The 24,907-nt window shown below is 38.5% G+C and overlaps 1 protein-coding gene across 1 annotated transcript; it reads right to left on the bottom strand.

Annotated features, from left to right (window-relative positions):
* Window positions 1-454: 454 nt before the first annotated feature.
* LOC140739588 (neuropeptide Y receptor type 6-like) lies at window positions 455-24,567 on the bottom strand. The gene is made up of 3 exons (XM_073067987.1): window positions 24,409-24,567; window positions 9,186-9,252; window positions 455-1,709 (listed from the first exon to the last, which is right to left on the bottom strand). The coding sequence occupies exon 3, from the start codon at window positions 1,590-1,592 to the stop codon at window positions 459-461; it is 1,134 nt and encodes a 377-aa protein (XP_072924088.1). The 5' UTR covers window positions 1,593-1,709; window positions 9,186-9,252; window positions 24,409-24,567; the 3' UTR covers window positions 455-458.
* Between the last annotated feature and the right edge of the window lie 340 nt (window positions 24,568-24,907).

Here is a 24,907-nt window from a genome sequence, read left to right as displayed (position 1 = left end):
TTTTGAAGGACATGTTTTGTATCTTGAAGGAATTGTATGAATGACGACTGGTAACATAGCATAATGTATTACATGAAAACTATTGCCATGCTGAAACTTTTAAGGAAATTGCAATGAGGATATAAATATATTTGTAACTCATTGAATTCAAAATATTGGATGTAATAATAATCTGACAGAAATTAAAATATGAGCTTTATCTCTGTGCATGTAATTACAAAGGCCAAGGTTGAATAATTAGTTGTAACTGGCAGGATATTCAATAGCTAGAATAATTAGCTTTATGGCTGGGTAAATGTTCTTTTTAAGGAATTCTTCCATTGACACCTTCCTATTCTATTGTTATTTTTGGTTTAGATAGCTTCAGAATCTTAGGTATGCTCATTGTATAAAAATCCAATATTATTTGACAAGTTATATGAGTATGACTGCAAAATATGATTAATTTGGACGATCTCTTAGATATTTGGGAAGGAATTGTTTACTTTCAGGGAGCATTTAGATACATCTGTATGAATGGCTGAAAGACCAATATTTTCATACTCTTCTTGGGTAGCTTGGTATTTGCAGTGAATTAGCATATTGAAATCCTTCTGAAAATTCTTATTGAGAAATCCATAAAAGATGGGATTAATGCAGGTCGATATCATTGCTGATAAATGACATATGGTAAATACAAGATTATAGTGGCAGTTCATTAGTGCTTCATGATTCCAGTCATAGACAACATTGAAGATGTTCAGTGGTAACCAACAGACTGTAAATGCCACTACGATTGAAACCAGCATCATGTTTATCCTTTTGCTTTCATTTATCCGATTTTCATTTTCTCTCATTTTATCCGCCATGCCATTTCTTTTCTTTAGGCATATAAAGATTTTTAGATAGCAAACAAATATAAAACAGAAGGGAGCAAAGTATTGAAATACGAGGAGGCAGGTTGTAAAGACGAGTCTATCTGTCTCTGATGGCCAGATCTCAATACAGACAAATTTATCTTTGTAAAATTCTGAGTGCAAAGAGACATTTCTAAAAGGTTCATCTGTGAGCAAATGAAATGTGATGAAGGGGAAGGAGATTATTAGGGATATGAACCAGATGAATACGATCCCCCAACAAGCATGGGAGACACTAGGCTTCCAGCCACGTGGGTTTACAATTAGCTGGTGTCTTTCAATAGCAATCAGAACTAAAGAAAGTATAGACACAGTAATAGATACACACTGGACAAATGAGTTTGCTTTGCACATGACATCTCCAAAAATCCAGTAATCCATCAGTGTGTAGACAATAGTGAAAGGAATACACATGACACAGATAAGAATATCAGATACAGAAAGATTTGCAATCAGGATATTAGTAACATTATGATTTTCTTTCTGTCTTGTTATGATGAAAATAAGGCAGAGATTACCAAAGAGCCCTACAATAGTTACTGTACCATATGCGAGAATTAACAGAAACATTACAGGTGATGATGCTTGGCATGAATCAAAGTCTGCAAATTGAGGCCTGGTGCCATCATAGATAACTTCAGAAATATTTACACTGTGATTGTACATTGACTCTTCCATTTTATCTGCTTTCATCATTCAGTCAATATAGTTACAAAAATCTTATGTCAATTCGGAGAACACATTCACAAAATAATGATTTTCACTTTGTGATTTTTATTCAGCTTTGGTCTTCCAGTTTCAAATTAACGTATCCTGCCAATAAAAATATAAGATTAATTCATTGTGTGTGCAAGGAATTTTTAATTTTAATGAAGCCTTTAGCAATTCAACCATTAAATGCAGTTCTTTCCTTTTAAAGACAGTCGTTCTTCAAATGCATTTGGTAAAATAATAGTCAAAAGATATCTGACAGTTATGATGTGATTTGCATTATTGTGGTAGGCTTTGTCTACAAACATAAATAATTTTATTGAACATTATTCATAAAGGTAGTGGTACTTTGGTGAAAAATACTGAGTTTTTCCAGACTTGACAATATTTATTTTCAGCTTTGACGCACATATTTCATTTTGGGTAATAGCTAAATTTTCATTCACAATATCTCACCTTCATATGAACATGTTTGCCAAACATTTTAGTTGATGCGCATAATAAACACCGTGTTGGTTGTGAGTAAATTGAGTCACATGCGCTGATTGAAAAGGACAGAAGTCACACATAGCACTTTTAGCTTGGGGAGTTTAAGGACACAAGTTATTTATTTTGCTTATATCATATCTAGTACTAGTTAACTTACACATCATTATGGCATGAGACAGATCAGAAACCTCTGTAAATGGATAATCACCTCAGATGATGTTCTCCCTGTGTTTTCCCCAGTCATATATCCTGAGTTATTCTTTGGATCAAATTAGTTACCCACCTGTCATCTTGCTCATAGATTATTCTGTTCTCTATAGTTTCTGGAAAAATATTAGTTGAATTATATAAGTCATTCCACTCAGGGTTTGCAGTTGTTTCCGCTTCATAATGTTAGAGCAGTAATTCAACTGGTATGTAAATGTCATATGCAGATTTGGACTTCGACTTCAAGAATACCACCTTCTAGAGTGATTAACGAGTGCCAGCAGCTGTCATGATTGCACGTAAAATCTAAATAGATAAGCTTAGCTCACAGTACCATGACTGATTTATTTCAAGGGCGCTGGTTCAAATGACTGAGACCAGAGAGGTTAATAATTCAGCAGCAATATAACTTTTGTATTAATACAACATTACTTGGCTTTAAGGCAACTTAAAATTAGGAACATAAACAATCAAATGCTGCCTATTTGTCATTAATGATGTCAGTAACTCTTCTGTGGCATCGTGGGATATGGAGCACAGCCAGACCACCGCACATATTAGACGCTAACAGACCAGAGGTTGAAGGGCAAGCTCAGGTATTCTGGTCCAGCTACAGCTATTGGTGTCAGCTGTTCTTACATCTCCTGTTTCTCATTACTTTCACATTCTATCCAGACCAATTCTCCTCTGCTTATTTAATCTCCATGGAAGGCAGATGGCGTTAATTCAGCAGAATCTTTCACCAGATGCCCCTGGAGTGGATCAACAATACTGAAATCAGCTGTCAGTCAGCCAATCAGCAGGTCAAACCCGGCAGGTCAACTTTTCTGCAAGCTACCATGAAGGTTCAGGTTTACTTCCATCTGGCTGAAAACGGGGGAATTAAATCTCTGAACCCACATCTAACTGAAGTGCACATTGCTTAGTGCCGTGGGAGCAGCTAAAGTGTATCTGAAACGTAGATTTTGTTGCTCTCCTTGATACTGCTGCTGGGATGTTCATCTGCAACACACACACAGGGTAGGAGGATATCGTAATTAATGGAGCAACCTGGACACTCATGGCTGTGTGGTTTTGTGAAGCTGGTGTTATATGTAGGAAGTATTCACTGCCATACTTCATAATGTCAACGTATTCTGGAGTATTCGTGGAAAGTGGAGCACAGTTAACAGAATCCCAAAGAACAGAGTCGTGTTACGTATACACATGGAGATGCTAAGAGCATATCCAATCTACCCAAAGCCAATAAAATGTCTGGGACCAAGAGCGGATCCAACTCCAACTTTGCACACAGCCTGACATCAGACCTGGAGCCCATTTCCTTGAGGAAATGGTGCTGAATTCCACATTAGCTCTTGGAAATTCAACTTATATGAGGTGCCTGATGGCAGAAGTAACATTCTTCATGGTGGCACAAGCATGTTCAGCACATGAGTGCTGCTCTATAAATCTGACCTGTTATTTAACCCCAGTGTTCCGTGATCGGATGGCTACCATCATGCATAACATTCTGCAGTGATTTGCTGAACTGGTGAATACCCTACCCTGGGAGGATTGACCATGGCCTTGTGAATTATGAATCAACTGTCCTTTCTCGGGATAACAATGCTTTTCTGCTCCCACTCCAGCTGTGCTGATAGTAACTACCCAGCTGTTCCTCAAAACACTAGCTCAGCCTGACACCACTAATGAAAAGATGTAAGTACCAACACCATTAACGAGAAACTCAGCTGGACCAAGCACATATCCTGAGGTAGGCCAAAGGGCCAGTTCTTATGCTGTACAAATCAATGACACAAATACTGGGGGTTCAACAGAGAATGAGCATCCCATGGTGAATGACTCGCTTCCTGAATGCCAAAGTCAGCACCTACAAAGCTCAGGAAAGTGACCATGATGAGTACTACTCCCAACAACATTGAAGAAGCTCAACGGCCCCCAGAACAAAACAGATACTTGAGTGACATGTCACTCATCATTCCAACCATTTATTCCCTCACACTTGTGCAATATTGTATATAATCTATATTTTACAAAATCTTCAGTTACTCACATAATCTATTCTGACAGTATCTCAAAAGCATGTTATCTCTACAATGAAGAACAACATCAAGTGGAACTTCATCGCCTGCAGATGTCCTTCCAACTTGCACATCGTTCTGATCTGGAGATGTTTTTCTGGACCTATGGTGAGGAATATACTACCTACCACAGTGATAGCATCATTATTAGCGCAATTGAAGAAGGCACTAAACTCCAGTTAGGGTTAGATCACAAAGTGTTCACCCATGACTGTTAGGTGTCAGCATTTAGTTTCTCATCGCTAACCACAATTGAAAGTAAAGCTTTTATGAGGAAGCTCAGATATTGCTTCCTCATATACTATAAGCTTGCCGAAGACACCACTGTCATAGGCCGAATCAAAATGGTGACAAATCAGCATAGAGGAGGGAGATAGAAAATCTGGATGAGTGGAGCCACAGCAACAACATTTTACTCAATGTCAGCAAGACCAAGGAGCTGATTATTGACTTCAGGAGGAAGAAGGTAGAAGTCCATGAGCTAGTCCTCATTGGAAGATCAGAGGTGGAGAGGGTCAGCAACTTTAAATTGCTCGATGTTATTAGTTTGGAGGACACTTCAGTGCATTTACCAAGAAAGCATAGTAGTGCCTCTACTTCCTTAGGAATTTGTGAAGATTTAGCATGGCATCTAAAATGTTGACAAACTTCTATAGGTGTGTGGAGGAGAGTATATAGACTGGCTGCATCACAGCTTGGTATGGAAACACCAATGCCCTTGAAAAGAAAATACTACAAATTGTAATGGATATGGCCCAGTCCATCATAGGTAAAGCCCTCCCCCTCGACCACTACATAAGGTATTGTCACGGGGAAGCAGCTTCCAACATCAGGATCCCCCACCGCTCAGGACATGCTTTCTTCTCTTTGTTGCCATCAGGAAGAAGGCACAAGAGCCTCAAGACTCACACCACCAGATTCAGAAATAGTTATTACTCCTCAACTATCAGGCTCTTGAACCAAAGGGGATAACTTCAATCAACTTCACTTCAACATTGAAATGTTCCTAGAAGTCCATGACTCATTTTCAAGGACTCTTCATCTCATGTTGTCAATATTTTATTGCTTATTTATTTATTATTATTTATTTCTTTTTGTATTTGTGGTTTATTTTGTTTAGCACACAGGTTGAACACCTGAATTGGTGTCGAAATTCATTGATTCCATTATGGTTATTCTATTTTGGATTTATTTTGTATGCCTGCAAGAAAATGAATATCAGAGTTGTATAAGGTGACATATGTGTACTTTGATAATAAATTTACTTTGAACTTTGACTGTTGATGCTAGTGATCATGATATGGTAGAAATCACCCTGCAGTTTAAGGAGAAGCTAAAGTCACTTGTATCACTTTTACAGTGGAGTAAAGGGAATTACAGAGGCATGAGAGAGGAACTGACCAAAGTTGATTGGAAGGGGACACTAACAGGGATGATAGTAGCACAGCAGTTTCTGGAGTTTGTGGGGGCAGTTCAGAAAGCAGAGGATAGATACTTCCTAAAGCTGAAGGAGTATTCTAAAGGTTGAAGCAACTATGACTGACAAGGGAAGTCAAAGAGAGCATAAAAGTGAAAGAGAGGGCATATAATATAGCAAAAAGAAGCTTTAAAAACCAACAGAAGGAAACTAAAAAGGACATATGAAGAGAAAAGATGAAATGTGAAGGTAAGCAAGCCAATATTATCAAAGAGGATATTTTTTTCAAATATATAAAGAGTAAAAGAGAGGTGAGAGTGGATATTAGATATTAGATCACTGGAAAATGATGCTGGTGAGGTAGTGATAAAAGAAATGGCAGACAAACTTAATCTGTATTTAGCACCAGTCTTCACTGTGGAAGACAGAGACAATATATCATAAATATATTGTCATAAATATGTCAAGGGGCAGAAGTGAGTGTAGTTGCTATTACTAAGGAGAAGGTGCTTGGGAAATGGACAGGTCTGAAGGTCGATAGTCACTTGGACCATTTGGACTACAGCACAGTGTTCTGTAAGAGGTGGCTGAGGAGATTGTGGAGGCATTAGTAACCCCAACCAACGGAGGGCGTCAGAATAATGATTTGGATGACAGAATTGAAGGCTTTGTGGCCAGGTTTACAGATATAGGAAAATAGCTGGAGGGGCTGGTAGTGTTGTGTAAGTAGGGAGTCTGCAGAAGGACTTAGACAGATTAGGAGAATGGGCAAAGAAGTGGAGATGGAATGTAGTGTAGGGAAGGGTACAGTCATACACTTTGGTAGAAGAAATGAAAGGCATAAACTATTTTCTAAATGGGGAGAAAATTCAAAAATCAGAGCTGCAGAGACTTGGGTGTCCTATTGCAGGATTTCCTAAAGGTTAACTTGCAGGTTGAGTCAGCGGTAAGGAAGGCAAATGCAATGGTAGCATTCAACGTGTGATGCTGAGGTTTTATAAGGCATTGGTCAGACCACATTTGGAGAACTGTGAGCAGTTTTGGGCCGCTTATATAGGAAAAGATGTGCTGGCATTGGAGAGCATCCAGAGGATGTTCATGAGAATGATTCTGAGAATGAAATGGTTAACATATAAAGAGCATTTGATTTCTCTGGGCCTGTACTCATTGGAGTTTAGAAGAATGAGTGGGAATCTCATTCAAACCTATCAAATATTGAAAGGTCTAGGTAGAGAAGATGTGGAGAGCATGTTTCTTATAATGGATGAGTCTAGGACCAGATGGCACAGACTCGGAGTAGAGGGACATCCATTTAGAACAGAGATTAGACCAAATTTATTTAGCCAAGGGTGGTGAACCTGTGGAACTAAAAGTCACAGTTGGTTGTGGAGGCCAAGTCATTGAGTACTTTTAAATCAGAGGTTGATAGGTTCTTTTCCAGTCAGGTGTCAGAGGTTATGGGGAGAAGGCAGGAGAATGGGTTGACACAATTTGTTCACTTTTGCATGCTGGACATTTGTCAGACTTTATTATATATAGTTTGTCTTAAGTTCTATAATATTTCTTTAATTTCCTATAAGCGCCTGGAAGAAAATGACTCTGGTGACATACAGCATATGTACTTGGATAAGAAATTTACTTTCAACTTTGAATCTCCTCTTTTCTCTCTCCAGTGCAATAAGTTTACTATTACTGAGCTTGAATGTTTCAAACATGCACAGACTATTAAACATTAAAATTTCTATAAAAACATATTTAACATTAACTAAGTACATTTGAAACAATTTAGTTAAATCAAATGAAAAAGAAATAACATGTCAATTCATGGCTTTCTTCCCACTGAAATGAATGAGGTCTAGGCTGAGTTAATTAATGATTCACAGTACCAGCCTTAGTGCATAGGAACACAGGACTGGTATTCATCTAAGCAGAGTCAGAACTTCCGTCTGCACTTGAGAATTGAAGACCTCCACCCAGTTAAGGAGTAAAAGCTGGTATTGTAGTTGTAAACACATCTCCCAGCTTTGAAGTGTAAAATTATGCCTATATTCCATCAGTTCTTTCAGGCGCATGCTTGTGATTGTTCTGTTCTATCCAGAAGGGCATGAACATCTGGGGAGTGACCAGAATGGGTATGGGCATCACTGAGTAATCATTACACTTATAAACTCAAATCTATTTGTCTTTTTAAAGTGGCCATCAAAAGCATTCATACTTGAATTCTAGTGTCCTGGGGTGGACACTATGGTGTGGATCAGACACTGAGTCTGGGGTGGATCGCAATGATTGAAAATTAAAGTTTTGCTTTCTTGTATTGCCAATATTTCATCAAGAGAGATATCACTATACCCCTATTTTCTGCTCTCCTCACTCATTTTGAAGAATTGCCACTCATCTCAAATTGATTCATTTTCTTGCTTCATCTTAACACAACATGATCATTTTTTTGTGTGTGTTGGTTCATGCGGAAAGGGAATGAAAAGCCTTTGTCAGGTATTATTGCAAAGTTTCCCATAAAAGAAGAGGTAATGTACATAGAGGAAATCCCTGTGGATGAAATACTGCAAAATCTGTGGTGATGAAACTGGATAATTGCCCTCACTAACTCTCCTGTGCATCGCTGCCTACTGTAGCCCAGCAGTGAGAATGTTCTAATGCAATGTTTTTTCCACGCCCCAGGTCCAGAGTATGAACTAAGTATTATTACCAGAGTAAAGCTGAAAGTTTTGATAAATTTGCATCACCATACATTTCAAATGACAAGGATCTAGACAAAAATCAATTATTTTGGCATTCTGTGTGACTTAAAAGTGATGTGAACCAGATGATTCACTAAATATTAGTAGATACAGCAGGAGGTAGCACGAGTTTAGCTCTGCAGAACAGACAAAGGTACAAAGCACATGGCCTCAATATGAATGGATGATTTATGTTCACCAGAAATTAATGTGAAACATCAGCTGGCATGCTGTAGTCTATCTCCACTTGGCTCAACGTTGAAGGTCCTTGAGTGATTCTTTTCTAATGTGCTCTCTATAACAGAATTCCAAGGTTCCCTAATTATCAATGATGAGAGTCGTACTTCTCTTTCAACTGTACATTGTTTATTTTCTCTCTACCAGTATGAACTCTGACAGCTGTTTTTTTATTTAACAGGAAATCAATTGGTTAAGTATTGACAGAGCTGATGAGCACCACTTTGAAATATTCTTGTCTTTCGACATACAGAGTATTTACTCCAAATTTAAAATACTTCCATTTTCCCCTTCTGAATCTGTACTTCAGAAATTAATAAATGTGCTATAGTTTATTGTTACTTGAGGACAAGATTAGAAACCAAGCTAAAGACAAAGTTTGGAAATATAATTAATCAATCATCCTCACCAGAGAGAAAAGGCTCCCACTGAAGTGACTATTTCTAATTAATCTCTGTTCCTGGATTCTGAGGTTCCTGAAATAGAATGACAATGAGATTAATAATTTCAAAAGCAGTGCGAGATGTTCACATCAGGAAAGTGGAAAAAATTCTTTGGCCTCTTGGCACTGTCATTGTGGTTGATGATTTCTTACAAAATGTGGAAAGCAGGAAAAAAGCGAGGAAATGTACAACACAAGCAATGGGACAGATATATCTGAAAATCCTATAACATCATTGGATCATGGCATTTGCAGGGGTGTACCAATTGCCTAGAAATTGGATTCTGTAACAATTTTTTTCAATGTCATGTAATCCATTATCAATTTTGTCTGGAGAGTTGTGTTAGAATCAATTCCTGGGTGAAGCTGTGGTTGTCTGATGTTGCCTAGTCTCATCTACATACTTACAAGTTTGCTTTCAGCCTTCTGCAACCTAAGTTGGAATTCCCAAGCACAGAAAATGATGGATGTTGAACAGTTCCAAAAATAAACAAGGAGCATAAAACACTGCATTCTTAATTTACATTAACATATATAAAATGCTGGAGGAATTCAATAGGTCAGGCAGCATCTATGGAGAGAAGTAAGCAGTCAACATTTCAGGCAGAGACTCTTCGTCAGTCCTGTAGGTGCTCATGTAAATCCTAATGAAGGATCTCTGCCCAGAACATCGACTGTTTATTCCTCTCTGTAGATGCTGCTTAACACACAGAATTTTGTGTGTCACTCTGGATTTCCAGCATCTGCAGAATCTATTATGCTCTTTATTTAGATACCTTTTAAGTGGACAATCTGCTTACCCCACCAAATCCAGCACCAAAAATGACTGGAACTACTCAATTACTCTCCATAGTATGGTACTTGGTTTTAGTTTACTCTAACAGGTGCTTTTAGAGAAAGTACAAGTGAGAAAAAATCATTTCCAGGGTTTGTGCTTCTGATTCTTTCCCTGTTCATGTTTCATTTCTTCTGAAGACACCAACACTTCTATAATAATTGCTATCATTAAAAGATGATTTTTAATAGGATTATGACTACATCATTTTTACTTTATCACTATTTGCATTAATTGATTACCAATAAAAGTTATTTAGCTTCATTACAATAAGGTAGCTGTTGGTAATCTATTTTTTGCCTAGCAACTGGATTGCACAGACCAAACTTTATGCACTGTGTAATTCCATTTCATGAAAAATAAAAAATAATGGAAAATTATGTCTTCACTGTCTACACAAAGTCTACAATTTTTCAGTCACATTCTCCATCATGTACTTACTCAGTGAAGTACAGTACATGGAGTTGCCTAGTAGTAACTTTGATAAGTTGTCAATCAAAAGAGAATAAAAGCAATGAATCTGGAGATACGCCGCAGGCAGTGTCTGTGGAGCCCTTGAAGATTGACTTTAATAAGTAGTTTCTGCTTTCAATTCAGATTTATAGATTTTAGTTCTTTTACACTGGCACAGGTCTAGCAGTGGGACCCTAGGAAGATCACTGTTGGAAAATATCCACTGCCTTAGAGACTACACCAGTTACTTCAGTAAGAGGAGGAGAAAATATTCAAGGGATTATACTGTATGTTCAAAAGAATGGATTATGCTTCGCTGCTTGGGAGAACATCATTCAAAATGTGTATCTTCTATTAGATGTTAAGATTATATCATATAAATATGTGATTTTTTTTAACAAAGAGGAATTAATGAAAGAGTGAGGAGTGAGACAACAAAACATTACTTCAATATAGATAGATAGACATTTTATTGATCCCAGTGGAAATTATAGTGTCACAGTAACATTATAAGTGCACAGATATAAATATTAAAAGAGAAGTAGAAAGAATAGAAATTAAGTTACCTCAAACAGTCTAACAGGAGAAGGGGGGGTGTCATCACCTCCCCAGCTATAGGTTAACTCATTATAGAGCCTAATAGCCGAGGGTAAGAATGACCTCATATAGTGCTCTTTGGAACAGCACGGTTGTCTTAGTTTATTACTAAATGTGTTCTTCTGTTGTCATAAACTGGTGTCACAGTCTGATTTAAACTGTTTTATTGAAGAGTGTCAAGAGGTAACTATGGTTTAGATATCCAAATTACATATTGCAAAATTGTATTTAAACACATACATTATATTAAGTACTGTTTAGATATATTTACCAAATTAAAATAGCCAAGCTTAATCTTTTTGTCTTTGCCCTATCAAAGGATTTACTTTATTTTAAATAGCATTACTAGGGTACTGTTTGAAATGGTTCCTCTCCTCTCTATAACTCCAGAAATATTGTTACCAACCAGACTTAATGCCTGAAATAAAAACTGAAAATGTTAGAAACACTTAAGCTGTTCAGGCAGCATCCGTGGAAAGGGAACAAGAGTTAATATTTCATGTCAAAAACTCTTCATCCAATCCAGGGGTTTGCCTGCTAATGTTGCAGACAGCTACCTTATATAAGATGGTCACATCTTGTCTCTGCAAACCAAACATCCTGCCATGCTTACTATGTAACAGACATCGTTTTTGAGGTGTCTTAGTTCTCAACATCAGCTGAGACTGGCAAAGCTATTTCACTCTAAAGACTTCAGAATAATGAAATTTCAAGAGAGCTGGAAATACAGAAAAGCATTTACTTCTTATACACTCAGCAAACACTTTATTAGATACATCTGTACACCTGTCCATTAATGCAACTCCATTCATAAAGACATGCAGACATGCTGAAGGTGTTCAGTTGCTGTTGAGATCAAATATCAGAATGGGGAAGAAATGTGATCTCAATGATTTTGATGTGGAATGATTGTTGGTGCCAGATGGGGTAGTTTGAGTATGTCAGAAACTGCTGATTTCTTGCGATTTTCACGCTCAACATTCTCTAGAGTATACAGGGAATGACGGGAAAAAAAACAAAAACATTCAGTGAATGACAGTTCTGTGGGCAAAAATCCTTTGTTAATGAGAGAGCTTAGAGGAGAATGGCCAGACAGATTCAAGCTGACAGGAAGGCGACAATAACTCAAATAATCACGCAGTTACAACAGTGGTGTGCAGCAGTGCATCTCAGAATGCACAACTTGTTGAATCTTGAAGTGGATGGGCTACAGCAGCAGAAGACCACGGAGATACATTCTCTGGCCACATTGTTAGGTACAGGAGGTACCTAATAAAGCAGCCACTGAGTGTATGTGGAAAGAGTTTACTGGCTATAACAGCCCCAGGCTATTATACAGGCAGTAACAGGTATGGATTCTTCCTTGCATTGTTAATGGATGAGGTGAGTTCTTAAAGGGTGCAGAACATGAGACAATACTCCTTATAAGCAATTGCAAATTCTCTTACACTCCAAATAAAATTCAGTTCAAGTAAAGATTTCTAATATGAGGTAAGTACACATCCTGATAAAGGTATTAGGGTTGATGCTTGCTGTAAAAATTGCGCCCATGAATAGATGCCCTGCCAGCTGTGGCAATGAAAATTATGGAACCAGTACATTGTTATATTGGTTTCAGCTCAGGGATTTGGATCTGCTTATTCACACCAATGGCCCGGCATCCCTAATGGAAAATGTTGTATCTAGGAGAGGCGTCTTGATGGATGTAGCTCCCACTCACTCAATACGATGTCTACAAGCTGCTTTGAAAAATATTGTATTCCCTAATGTCTACAAGTAATATATATGTGCCTCTGTATTGGTATAATCAACCTAGAAGTTTGGATACCTGAATTCTGTTGCTCACTTGAGAAATGTAGGTATAAATTTGGTTATACACAATTGCCATCAATGTACTAAACCCTGGATCTTGTCGACCGATAGGGGAGTGAGCTGTCAGAAGGTAGACTGTAGATGCTGAAAGCCCTGGGAATTTGTAATTCAGCCTCAGCATCCGAAAGGCTGTACAAGGAGATTATCCAATTTCTTTTTGTTGCCATGCATAGTTTAAATTTCTGTTTCAAAAGATAACCCTCCTTCTAGCTCCACAGATACTTTCAGAACAGCTGAATATTTCCAGAGCAGGAGGCCAATCAGCCCATCAGATCCCTACAACCCCATCAATTTTATTGTCCCTCTCCTTTTCCCTGTTGCCATGCAATTTATTCCCTCTCCTAACTCCCTTTTGATTCTTTGGCCACTACCTACACAAAGGGGTAACTGGTAATTTACATTAGCGAATAAACCTACGAACATCTATTGATTTTATTTGTCTCTGTCCCTTCAGTCATTTGTGATGGTCCTTGTAACCTGAAATTCTATTCACTTAATCAGGCTGGGTTCAGGCAGGGAATCTCTTACAGAGTGCTTTTTAAGCCCCAGCTGTTCAAATAGGTTAGACCATCTCACTGTTGGTTCGGTGAGTTCTGGCTGTCTGCTCACTGAAACCTATTCCCACCTTGGGAGTTAACACTAGCTCCCGTGATTAATGTCAGAGCCTGTTCATGATATAGGGCAGAGGAAGGACTGATTTTGTTTCCAACCCTCAGCAAATAATCCCAATGTGAATTCTCCTACATCATTAAACCAATGTAGAAGGTCAATTCCAGAACATTATCAATTAAAACTGAGAAGTTCACATTTTACAGCATACATTTTTTATTCAAGACTTCTGTTTTTATTGGTTTTCAAATACTTCTTGTTAGCATTCTAACTATGGTCCTTTAAATCTGTAATTTAAAAATTAGAAAGACAAATTAATTATAAACTAGTTTAGTGTAGTATAACAAACACAAGTAAATCTGCATATGTTGGAAATCCAAAGCTCACACCTAGTGTAGTATAATTCCAAATATCTGCTTTTCTTCACCTTGAGCATGATTTCCATAATTAACATGATAATCGTCTGTTAGTCCCTTGTACTTACAGTGCTTGAAAACTGGGGAGAGGCAGCAGAAGTTATCACTTACAAAGCCACGTTTATTTGTATTGGTTTAGTCCCAAAAAATCAAGCCCACAGTAAATCACGCACTGTATGGTTTGTGCTTTCAAACATCTTGTTTGGATAGTTTGCCTCCAGATAATCCATCATAACATAGGATTCTCTGCCCGAAGCTTAAAATCATTATTAGTTTTTAAAACAATGGTATACAAAGACTTTTTGACTTCTGACTTTTTCATTCAATAGGTCTCTGTAGAATTATTTAATCTGTAAAGTTCTAGTCACCTAAGGACATGATGGAGATTGAAATTCAGCATTTCTATATTATTTTACTTCTCAGTGCAAGACTGGCTCTTTTTAATTACTCTAATTTATCCTGAGTTGTACATTTCATCTTTTGACCTTCAACGATGTCTCACATTATCCGATACACCTACAATGCAGTTCATTTAAATTTTAGGTTGAAAGATAAATGAATCATGTAATGTTTCTGGCAAACTAGGTGGGTTTGGTACCCACAATGGGTCATCTGGTGTCTTTGCAAAAACAGATTTTGTCAAGTTTAGAGGTTATCAGATTGTTTTTGTGTATATTAGGCATTTTCACATTCTGATTATCCAGCTGAAATTACATTTACATTTGATAATGCAATGAGTCTAGCTATAGAGGAATTAAAAATTGTAATATGGGGTCGACAATTTGTCCCATAAATGCTGTCTGACAACCTGAATATAAAATAAATTTGGAATGCAATTCTGCCATCAGGTCTCAGAAAGGATTCAGATTGCAAATATTTGGCCTCTCTCAATTCTATGTGTGAAATTAATCCAGGCAATTTTAATTGTCACTTGCTTCTTTTCTGCCAAACAAGTAGGATGGGGCATTTTGTGCTTGAGGACTCCAAAGGACTGTATACTCTGGATATAACTGCAGCATTGTTCAGGCACCAATGTTTCCTAAGAGAAAATACCCAAGTGTCATAGGCTTTGTTGAAATTTGAAACAAAGAGCTGAGTCTAGAGTGGAGATGAGAGCATCTGCTCTTGACATCAAGGCAACAAGTGTGGCATCAGGAGGCCATGGTGAAGTTCAAGTTTGTCTAATTGTCATTCAACCATCTACAAATACCCACGAATACAGCCAAATGAAAGAGCGTTACCCTGGGGCCGGGTACAAAACGCAGTACCAACAGCCATACACAGCACAAAGCACGTATAATTGTGAAAGCAATAAACACACAGTCACACAAAAATATAATAATATAGCCCAGGTCCCTGAGAGTCATATGCTGTAGATTGATGATGCATGGGATGTTGTCGACAAGAGCAAGCCTGCGGCAGCCCAATCATCACACACTGGTACAGCCGCAGACAAAGGCAATCCAACTGGTCTTCACCGAGTGGACACCTAAGGGCAGAATTGGCAGAAGGAGCCAGCCCACAACCCAGCATGGACACAGTGCCAGATCGCTTCCAGCATCCACTACCCTGGCTGAGTGTAACAGATGACCCCGGACTTGCAGTATTCTACACTACCGATGTCAAACAGGGTTGCGATCACAAGAAAAATATCCAAGACAACTCCTTGCACAGTTTGTTAGACCGGGATCTGACTCCGACGCCGTCTTGTGGCAGGCGACACCACGGTCTACAACAAGTGTAGCTCCTCCACAACCTAGCAACTCACTAATGGGACACACCTACAGAACTGGATGTTTTTAATATGCCACAGTGTCTTCCAATCATACAAGGGCCATAAAAGACAAACACTTACACCTTTGGTTGGACTGGGGTAGGCTGCTGCGAACGTACGCTGTCATCTTACCAGAAGATGGCATGAAGGGGTAAGTAATCCGATTATTAGCAAAGGATAATGATTACAAATGTTACAGTTAATCATCCCCTTTGTAGGACATCGCCGCAAGAGTTGCTCAAGCTAATATCCTCTGCCCAAATGCCTTCAGCTGTCTTGCTGGTGATCTGCCTCTTAGCATAACATCAGACATGGGGAACTACACTGATGATTGCACCTTGTTCAGTTCCATTGGTACCGGTAATTCCTTGGAAAATGATTCATTCTGTGGCTGCAGGCAAGACTTAGATAACAGTTCAAGGATTCAAGCACTTTTATTATCAAAGAATGTTTAAATTATACAACCTTGAGATTTGCTTGCTCACAGGTAGCCACAAAGAAACCCAAAAAAAATTAAAAGAAAAATAATAAAAAATAAAAATAAAAGACCCAACACTTGATGCGCAAGAGGAAGAAAAAAAAGATAAGTCATGCAAGCAATTGAAGTGAACAACAATCGCAGATAACATGAAGGCATGGCGTGTGGCCTAGTGGCCTAGTAACCTAAAGGTCACTGGTTCGAGCCTCAGCTGAGGCAGCGTGTTTGTGTCCTTGAGCAAGGTACTTAACAACACATTGCTCTGCGACGTCACCGGTGCCAAGCTGCTTGGGTCCTAGTGCCCTTCCCTTGGACAACATCGGTGGCGTGGAGAGGGGAAGGCTTATAGCTTGGGCAACTGCCGGTCTCTCATACAACCCTGCCCAAGCCTGCACCCTGGAAACCTTCCAAGGCGCAAATCCATGGTCTCACGAGACTAACGGATGCCGTGTAGCCTATATGGACAGGTAACATTTACAACACAAAACTGCTGGGCATTGAATTCCCAATGAAAGAAAACCTGTCCACCTACCCTCAAAATTCACTGACATTCCAATCACAGAGGCCCACCAGGGGGTCACAATGGCAATAAACTCATCAGTACTGTGGCTGTGCTACCTATAGCAAATAGTTCTTGGGTTGACCCCAAAGCTCGGCTCTTTCTGCAAGACACAAGTCAGAGGTACATTGGAATATTCTCTGCTTGCCGGAATGAGTTGAGCTCCAGTAGCACAGTGGTATTTTACAGTAACCAACTGAGTTACTGACCTACATGGATTTGGAATGTGGGAGGAAAGTGCAGCCTCTAGGGAAAACCCATGCAGTCACAAGGGGAACACAGACAGTATAAGAAGTTAAGATTGCATATCGCTGGAGTAGCGAGGTTCCCACTCAACTTCACATCAAGTATCATTCCATATTTACAGCACAGAAGCTCACTTAGTTCAACTCCTGGAAAAAAATCTTTACCTTTAGTCCCATTCTCCCGATCTTTCTTCATTCATTCTTCGATGTACCTCCCCATGCCTGATGTTTTGCTAAGAGGAAGGCCACCAGTGAGGCAGCTAAAGGTATTTAGGCAGAGGATACTACCTTTAGCAACTCTTGCAGCAATGTCCTACGAGGGGAATGATTAACTGTAACATTTGTATATTGAATTCCTCTTTTAAAGTTACTGAACTATATAGCACTATCACTCCCCACAGTGTATTCCTTAGCACCCCACAGACAGAAAAAAACATTTACAAAGGAAGTACTTACTTCCAAGTTTCCATTGTTAACAATTAATGAGAGAAAGATGCAGACATGCATTCATATGGTTCTTTTACACTGAGTGATGTGTTTTAGAAAAGCAGTTACTATCCTAATATTTAAAATGTGGCAGCCAATTTATACAAAACACATTCCCATTACATCAATTTCATTTCAAACTGATAATCCATTTTTTCATTCTGATTGCAGAGATAAATATTTTTGTCCTGAACATGAGGAATAACTCTTAGATTTTCTTTTCAAATAATGCCATTGGAGCTTATCTATATCCTGTGGGAGCAGACCAATCCATTTAACATCTCATCTGAAAGATAGAACGGCAATGCAGAAATCCCTCAGTCCCATATCTGAGTGTTAGTCTGGTGTGGGGCTTGACGCGGAGTAAAGGGGAAACCAGTGAAGCCACTCTCTGACAGGATGAGAAATAGGAACAGTGGCAGCTGGTAACTAGAATTCAGTCATCAGTTTTCTAGATTTCTCTGCAATGTTCTTCCTTCCAATGGTTTCCAGAACCTTTCTGTGTGACGTTAATGCTCTAAAGGTTTTTCACCTTTCCCATTTGAATCAGAGAATAACTGCAAAACATAAAACTAACTGAAAACATAAACACGGAGCTGGGAATAACATGTCTTAGCTTCATCTTTTATTTTAGCAAGGCCTGTGCAAATCACTTGGTAGTGTGATAACGTATGCCATTCACATACTATATATATTATTTTGTATTTTATATTTGTAATTCATTTAGATTACTTTGTAGAAATCTGTTTTCACTTTGACACGAAAGAATGTTTTTCTGTAGAACAGTGTCAAAAAAGCCAAATTAAGTCCACTGTGATTCAATGTTGTAAAACAATAAAACATGAAAACTTCCAAGGGAGGTGAATACCTTTTATAAGAACTGTATATCTATATATGTATATGAGATATACACATACACATTATACTATATAATACAACTACTACATAGGCATCCATAGCATAGTAAATATCATATTGTCCCATTCAGGCCTGAAGATTTAATCAATGTGGAGGCTTTCTTGCTCTCGTGGGACAGTGTCTTTCCAGGCAAGTGGGGTTACTCTGCTTGGCAGGTGAGACTTGTGGCTGTGAAACAAGTTCAGTTTCTGGTGCTTTCTCCATGGTGGATGTAGGAGTTGACACTGGGACTGCAGGACATTCTTCTGACGTTCTACACCCTTTTCTACTCTATCAATTGACTCTGCTCTCCTCAACTGATCACCAAATGACATCAGATACAATCTCCACTGCGTAGAAGAGTGGTCCATTTCTGTCCTTAATCTTTCCAAGTACCCTCTTTTGATCATCTCTGTAGTCCCTCACCAGGAATGCTTGAAACATCAAACTTCCTTGTTTGTAGAGCCCTTATTTTGTCTCAGCTGTTTGTCTGCATACTCCTTCTGAGACTGGGGTTGAGGAGATCCAAGCATGAGCACAAGGGACGACTCGGGAACAGCATAGTAGGTGAGTTGTTGTTTGTGGAGATTGCTGCATTGCGATATACAGTGAGGAGACTGGTGAGCTTCGAATTCAATATCAGTGTAGCGTTCGCAGTGACTCTGGACAAGTCATTTAGAATTGGGTGGTACAGTGTAGATGTAATTTGTATTTTCTATTCATTTCCAGGAATGACTGAAACTGTTCCATAACAAACTGTGGTTCATTGTCACTGACTAAGTGTTCTGGAACACCAGTCCTTGAGAAGAATTCTCCAACACATCAACAGTGTGCGAGGCTGTAGTGGAGGCTATTGGGAACCCTTCTGGCCACTTTGCAGTTGCATCCACTACTGTAAAGAAATTTGCCCATGAATGGTCTGGAAAAATCCACATGAGTCCTCTGCCAGGGATCAAGAGGCATTGCTTTTGACATCTTCTGTTCATGCTGGTGTCTTAAACAGTGTACGGCAAGCTGTTTGATCTGCTGATCTATCCCAGGCCACCAGACAAAACTTCGAGCCACACTTTCATTTTGACAAGTCTAGATGACTTTCATGTAGCCCCTCCAACACTTCAGCTCTCAGCTTGCATGATACAACTCTCAATCCACACATAAGGCAACTTACATCAAGAGCAAGTTCATCCTGCTGCTGGTAAAAATGGGGGCACTGGAAGTTCTGCTGCTCTAACCAGCCATTTTGAGTGGTCATATAGACCTGAAACATCGTGGGGTCTTTTCTGGTTTCCCTTTGGATCATCCCTGCATATTAGGGAGACTTAGGGACAATACATTCAGAGTGTCCTCTTTTGTAGATTTTCAACTATTTCCTTTTCCAAGAGTAAACAGAACATTCCATAGTGTTTCCATGATTAGTTGTCCTCTTGAATTTGATTTTGTAATTGTGGTGTCCAAGAAACAGAGTCCATCTCTACATTTGAGTTGCTGCTGATAATGGAACGAGCTTCTGTGGACTGAAAATGGACACCAGTGGTTGATAAACAGTAACGAGGGTGAATTCTCTCCCACTCAAGTACCAGTTGAAACGTTTAACACCACAAACCAGATTCGGGCCTCTCTATCAATGTGTTTGTAATTTTTCTCTGCAGTAGTAAGGAAAAGTGATGCAAAGGATATGGGTATTCATTTCCATTACCCATAACACGTGACATGACGACACCTATACCATAAGGCAAGGTGTCACAAGCAGGCTTCACTAGGTGATGTAGATTATAATATGTGAGTACAGTGTCTGACATCACCATCATTTCCTTTGTCTTTTGAAAAGCCATCGCACAGTGCTTAGTCTATTGCAATTTCTTCCTGATCTGTAGTAATGAGTTCAAAGGGTGGAGCACAGCAGACAGGTTTGGCAGAAACTTATTATGGTAATTGACAAATTCTAAAAAGGACCACAACTATGACATATCCTTTGGCCATGGGGCGTCTGCCACTGCTTCAATTTTCTCAGCAATCTTGTGCGTCAATGGTGTGACCACAGTAAGTGGTACTTAGTTTAAAGAATTCACACTTTCCACATTGTGCTCTGAGCCCATAATCTTCAAATCTTTTTTTAAACTATCTTGAGATTTTGGAGATGTTCCTTGTCATCCTTACCAGTAACAATGACGTCATCCAGCTAACATTGAGTGCCTGGGCAGCCTTGCAGCACCTGGTCCACAGCTTTCTGCCAGAGAGCATGTGCAGATGCTACTCCAAAAATAAGCCTTTTATAGCAATGAAGCCTTTTGTAAGCTTTTATGTTGAAATACACTTTGGATTCTTCTTCCATCTCCATTCGTAGGTAGGCCTCAGCTGTCCTCTTTGCTGAAGTGTTTCCCTCAAGGAAGTTTTGCAAAGATATCCTCTATTCTGGGAAGATGATATTGATCTACTGTATCTTCAGTACAGGATTGATGGTGACCTTACAATCAGCACAGATCCTGGCGAACAAATTCCTCTTGACTACCCCTGACCACTGGCATTGCCCATGGGCTCCACTCAACCTTGGAAAGAATTCCTTCAGCCTCCATGCAATCTAGCTCACTGGCTACTTTATCACAGATGGTATAAGGAACCGGATGGCCTTTATAAAACTTAGGTGTGGCATTTTCATTTAACATGATTTCACCCTTGATACATTTGAGGTTCCAATGCCACCCTTGATCACTGTTTTGGCATCATCTAGTATCTTCTTTAATTTGCTTTCATTTGACTCAGTTGCAAGGGATGTGGCTTGCAAATGGTGGATGGATCTCCAAAAAAGTTGTAGTTTCTTAGCCACTTACTTACATCCCCACAATGCTGGCCCTCCTGTTTTTACCATATGCAAGCCTGATGTGTCTTGTTGATTGTTGCATTCCATTGTTTACTAATGTTATTTCCACTGAAGTTGTCTTTACTCCAGTATAACTTCTATACTGGATATCCGCAGACTTCAGTTCAGGATCTTAGAAATGCTGGGCAAATTCATTTTGAGGAATGATAGAAATAGCCAAGCCAGTGTACAATTCCATGTTAATTAATTTGCCGTTTACTCCTGTTGTAAACCATATTGCTTGTCTCATGTTTATTTTCACCTGGTAAATTTTAAGGCTACTCAGTCTTGTGTCACTCTCATCATTATCTGATTTTTCATCAATAGCATGCTGATTAGTGCTCTCTTTGAAACTGCAACCTGAATATTTTTCTTTTTTTCTTCCCTGTGCAGTCCTTCCTTTTTTGTCTGCCTGACATGCTTTTTGTATGTGTCCTACTTTGTTGCACTTTCTGCAAGTTTTACCTTTAAACCTGCGTTGGTCTGGTGTACGTGAGCCCCTGCCACAACACTAACTCAATTTGTTTGACCAGCCCGGCTTCTGCTTAGACACTGCAATTTTGTTCACACTCGCTTACATTCCTGACTGCAACTCAGTAGAGTCTCTCCCTTCTGTTTCCATTAAGATAGTAATTTCAGTGGCTTCTTTAAAATGCAAGTTGTGCTTCAGTTAGGAGCTGTTTTTATTGCTTTCTTGTAAGATTCCACAAACTAAATGATCTCTTAATGCATTTTAAAACCCATTAAGGAACTGACAATGCTCAGACAATGTCTTCAATTCAGCCATCTATGCTTCCTTTTGATTCTGCTTTTGAAACCTAAAGTGTTCTGCAATCAACAATGGCTTTGGCTCTAAATGATATCAGCAAAGCACATTTCACCTGGTTTGGTTGAAGCAGTTAAACTTCTAAGCAAATTGTCTTTAAACCCAATGCATTCAGCAAATCTGACACTTGTTCCTGATTGGCTATTTCATTTGTTTTAAAAGACTGCTCAATTCATTCTATATACAACAGCCAGTTATCTTTTCTGCAATTGAACATGTCTATTTTTCAGATTAGCCAGCCATTTCTGCTATCTTTTAATTTATGATTATTATAACCCAGCACTCACTTTTTATGATCCATGAATTGTCCGTTTTCTGCCTTCTTTAAACTTAACTGTCTCTGTCCCCACCCAAAGAAGCACGTGCTGCAGTGTTTCCTTTTTCACTCGACCATTTCTTACTATGCTTTTTTAAAAACGTGAATGCCTTGCTGGGCTTCAACAGGTGGGTAGTCATCTTGTGTTCATTTAAGTTGCAACGACACAGGGTTTCTCAAGGTCAAAAATGGCAAGTTTCATTTCAAAAGCAAAGGATTAATGACCATCTGCAGTTGGGTCAGGTGTGCTTTTCAAACCATTTGACTGCTGGTCTGGCTCTTACACAATTAGAATAGAAAATTGGTTGGTCCTATTCAAAGGAAATATTGAAACAATCTGAGCCAATAGCTTTTAAAATGCTGATTTATCTTAGTGCCATCATTAGGATACTAAAAAGTGCTATATTTTACAAATATGATTACTTATGAGTACCACTATCATATATTCTGTTAATAGTCTACAAGGTTATCAATAGTTCAGTTCACAGATACAACGTGCAATTGATACATGATCTCATATTTGATCCGGTGGCTGCTGAGCCGATTTTGCTCACATACATTGGCATTATGAATATAATATAATTGACCTCAAATTTTCTGTTAGATAAAAATTCCCTATGAATCTTGATTTTAATTGTTTCTGTATGATTATGAGGATGAACGAAGGGGCATAGAGCGCAGCAAGGAAATCAGACAGCCAACACTGAGCATTACCGTTGAGCATATTAAACAGTTCGAAAGGGATGCAACTGTAATTGCAAGATATTCTTTGTATTCTGAACTGGCGTGGCCATTTGAAAATTAATAAGATCAATATCAATAATGAATAGCCCATAAATGCTAAGTTTCAAATAATAAAACTTTGTTTTGAAAGGTACTGAAGGACAACTAACAAATGCTGAATTGTAGCTTAACACAGATCACTATTTACAAAATTTTCTGTGCAGGTTTAAAAATGAAGGTAGTTCAATGGCTTGTCACTATCTAAAAAAGTTTGTTTTTGTGCATATACTGTGCCAATATGGAAGCCCATCCTACTTATTGTTGTGATTCAGTGCATATTGTGCTCAAAGTTCTCACCCATTGAAATATATATGATTTAGTGATACCTTTATACTGTATGTGGATGTGGACCTTGCTCAATTGTGGACTCAAGATAATATGTAGTATGCTTCATTCTGTTACATATGAATACATAAAATATATTTTCTGGTTTGCAAATTTTAAATAGTATTAAGAAAGGAAATTTGTATATAATACTTTTTAAAAGGATGAAGCAAACGCATATTATAATCACATACTTTAAAATATGAACTGAGTAAAATAACAAAATTGACTGAAGAATGAAGGATGTTAATTTAAGTTGTTAAAGAAAGACTCAGGATTTATACCAACCTTCTCATGCCCATCAGAATTCTCTTCAGGACCGATTGAATTGACTGAAAGCTATTTTGGCCTCAGCAGGACTGAGCAAGTAGCAGTAAATGCTAATTAAGAAAGGAATAGTAGCTCCGTACATTAGAGAAACACAGTTTTATTTCAGATAGTGCTCTGATATTTTTAACATACTCCTGATGTTAAAGCAAAGCATGTGCAGCAAACTAGCATTCCACCCCTTGGGTGTCATTTATTCTACATTATCTACTGAATTTACTGAGTGAGAGTAAATCAACATCCAGAAGTCTGTCAGCTCAACCAAACCAAGTAATGATGGTACAGTAATGATTCAAGTTTTAAATAGGTAGCAAATTGTCACATAAATAGCTAATCAAGCAATGATCATGAAAAAGACAACTGACTACACAGCAATAGGAAGAAGCACATTGCTGAATGCGATTTGTTTTACTTCAGAATATGACATACTTCCCTGCATACAGTATGTCTTGGTACATCTCTGTTTGCATTTAACCAACATATGTTGATATCAAATCTGTACTTCCTAAATATGATTTTAAAATTATATTGATTACCTGCCAAGCTTAGATATTTCTATATCATGGCTTCTCCACTTTTCATTACGACTTAAGAAGAACATTGCACTTCAGGATGTTCACTTTTCTTCCATTCAGCTTTTACATCTCGACTGATACTGCATTATATTTGCACAAGAGGATGCTGATCATAATCTTGAAGATGCCGCTCTCTTTTGTGTGCAAGGGGCTCTGTCCAAATCTAGTTACTGGGTGCTCTGACGTTTCATGATTGACACCAAAACAACCAAAGGGACAACTTGAAGAGCCTCAACAATAGCCAAAAGCAGAACGAATGCAACAGAGTAGGACCAATCAGCTCCGCGCCGGATGGGATCTGGTTTACTTTCATAATATGACTTGTCGCTCCCCAGCAGGATTGTGATGACTAAGGAAAGATATTGCTGTATTGTACAAGTAAATTGTTATTAACAACTCCTTGGCTGATTAGTGTGATTCTCTAGCACCATCTTGCAGCAGGATTTAAGAATTTACTGAA

Source organism: Hemitrygon akajei, chromosome 15 (genome assembly GCF_048418815.1).
Source record: "Hemitrygon akajei chromosome 15, sHemAka1.3, whole genome shotgun sequence".
Taxonomy (NCBI): Eukaryota; Metazoa; Chordata; class Chondrichthyes; order Myliobatiformes; family Dasyatidae; genus Hemitrygon; species Hemitrygon akajei.
Note: the sequence above shows the minus strand (reverse complement) of the source record. Positions and strands in the feature narration are given on the sequence as shown.

Bases quoted from the DNA above. Each gene is read 5' to 3' on its own strand.
- LOC140739588 (XM_073067987.1), bottom strand. From the start codon at position 1,592: ATGATGAAAGCAGATAAAATGGAAGAGTCAATGTACAATCACAGTGTA.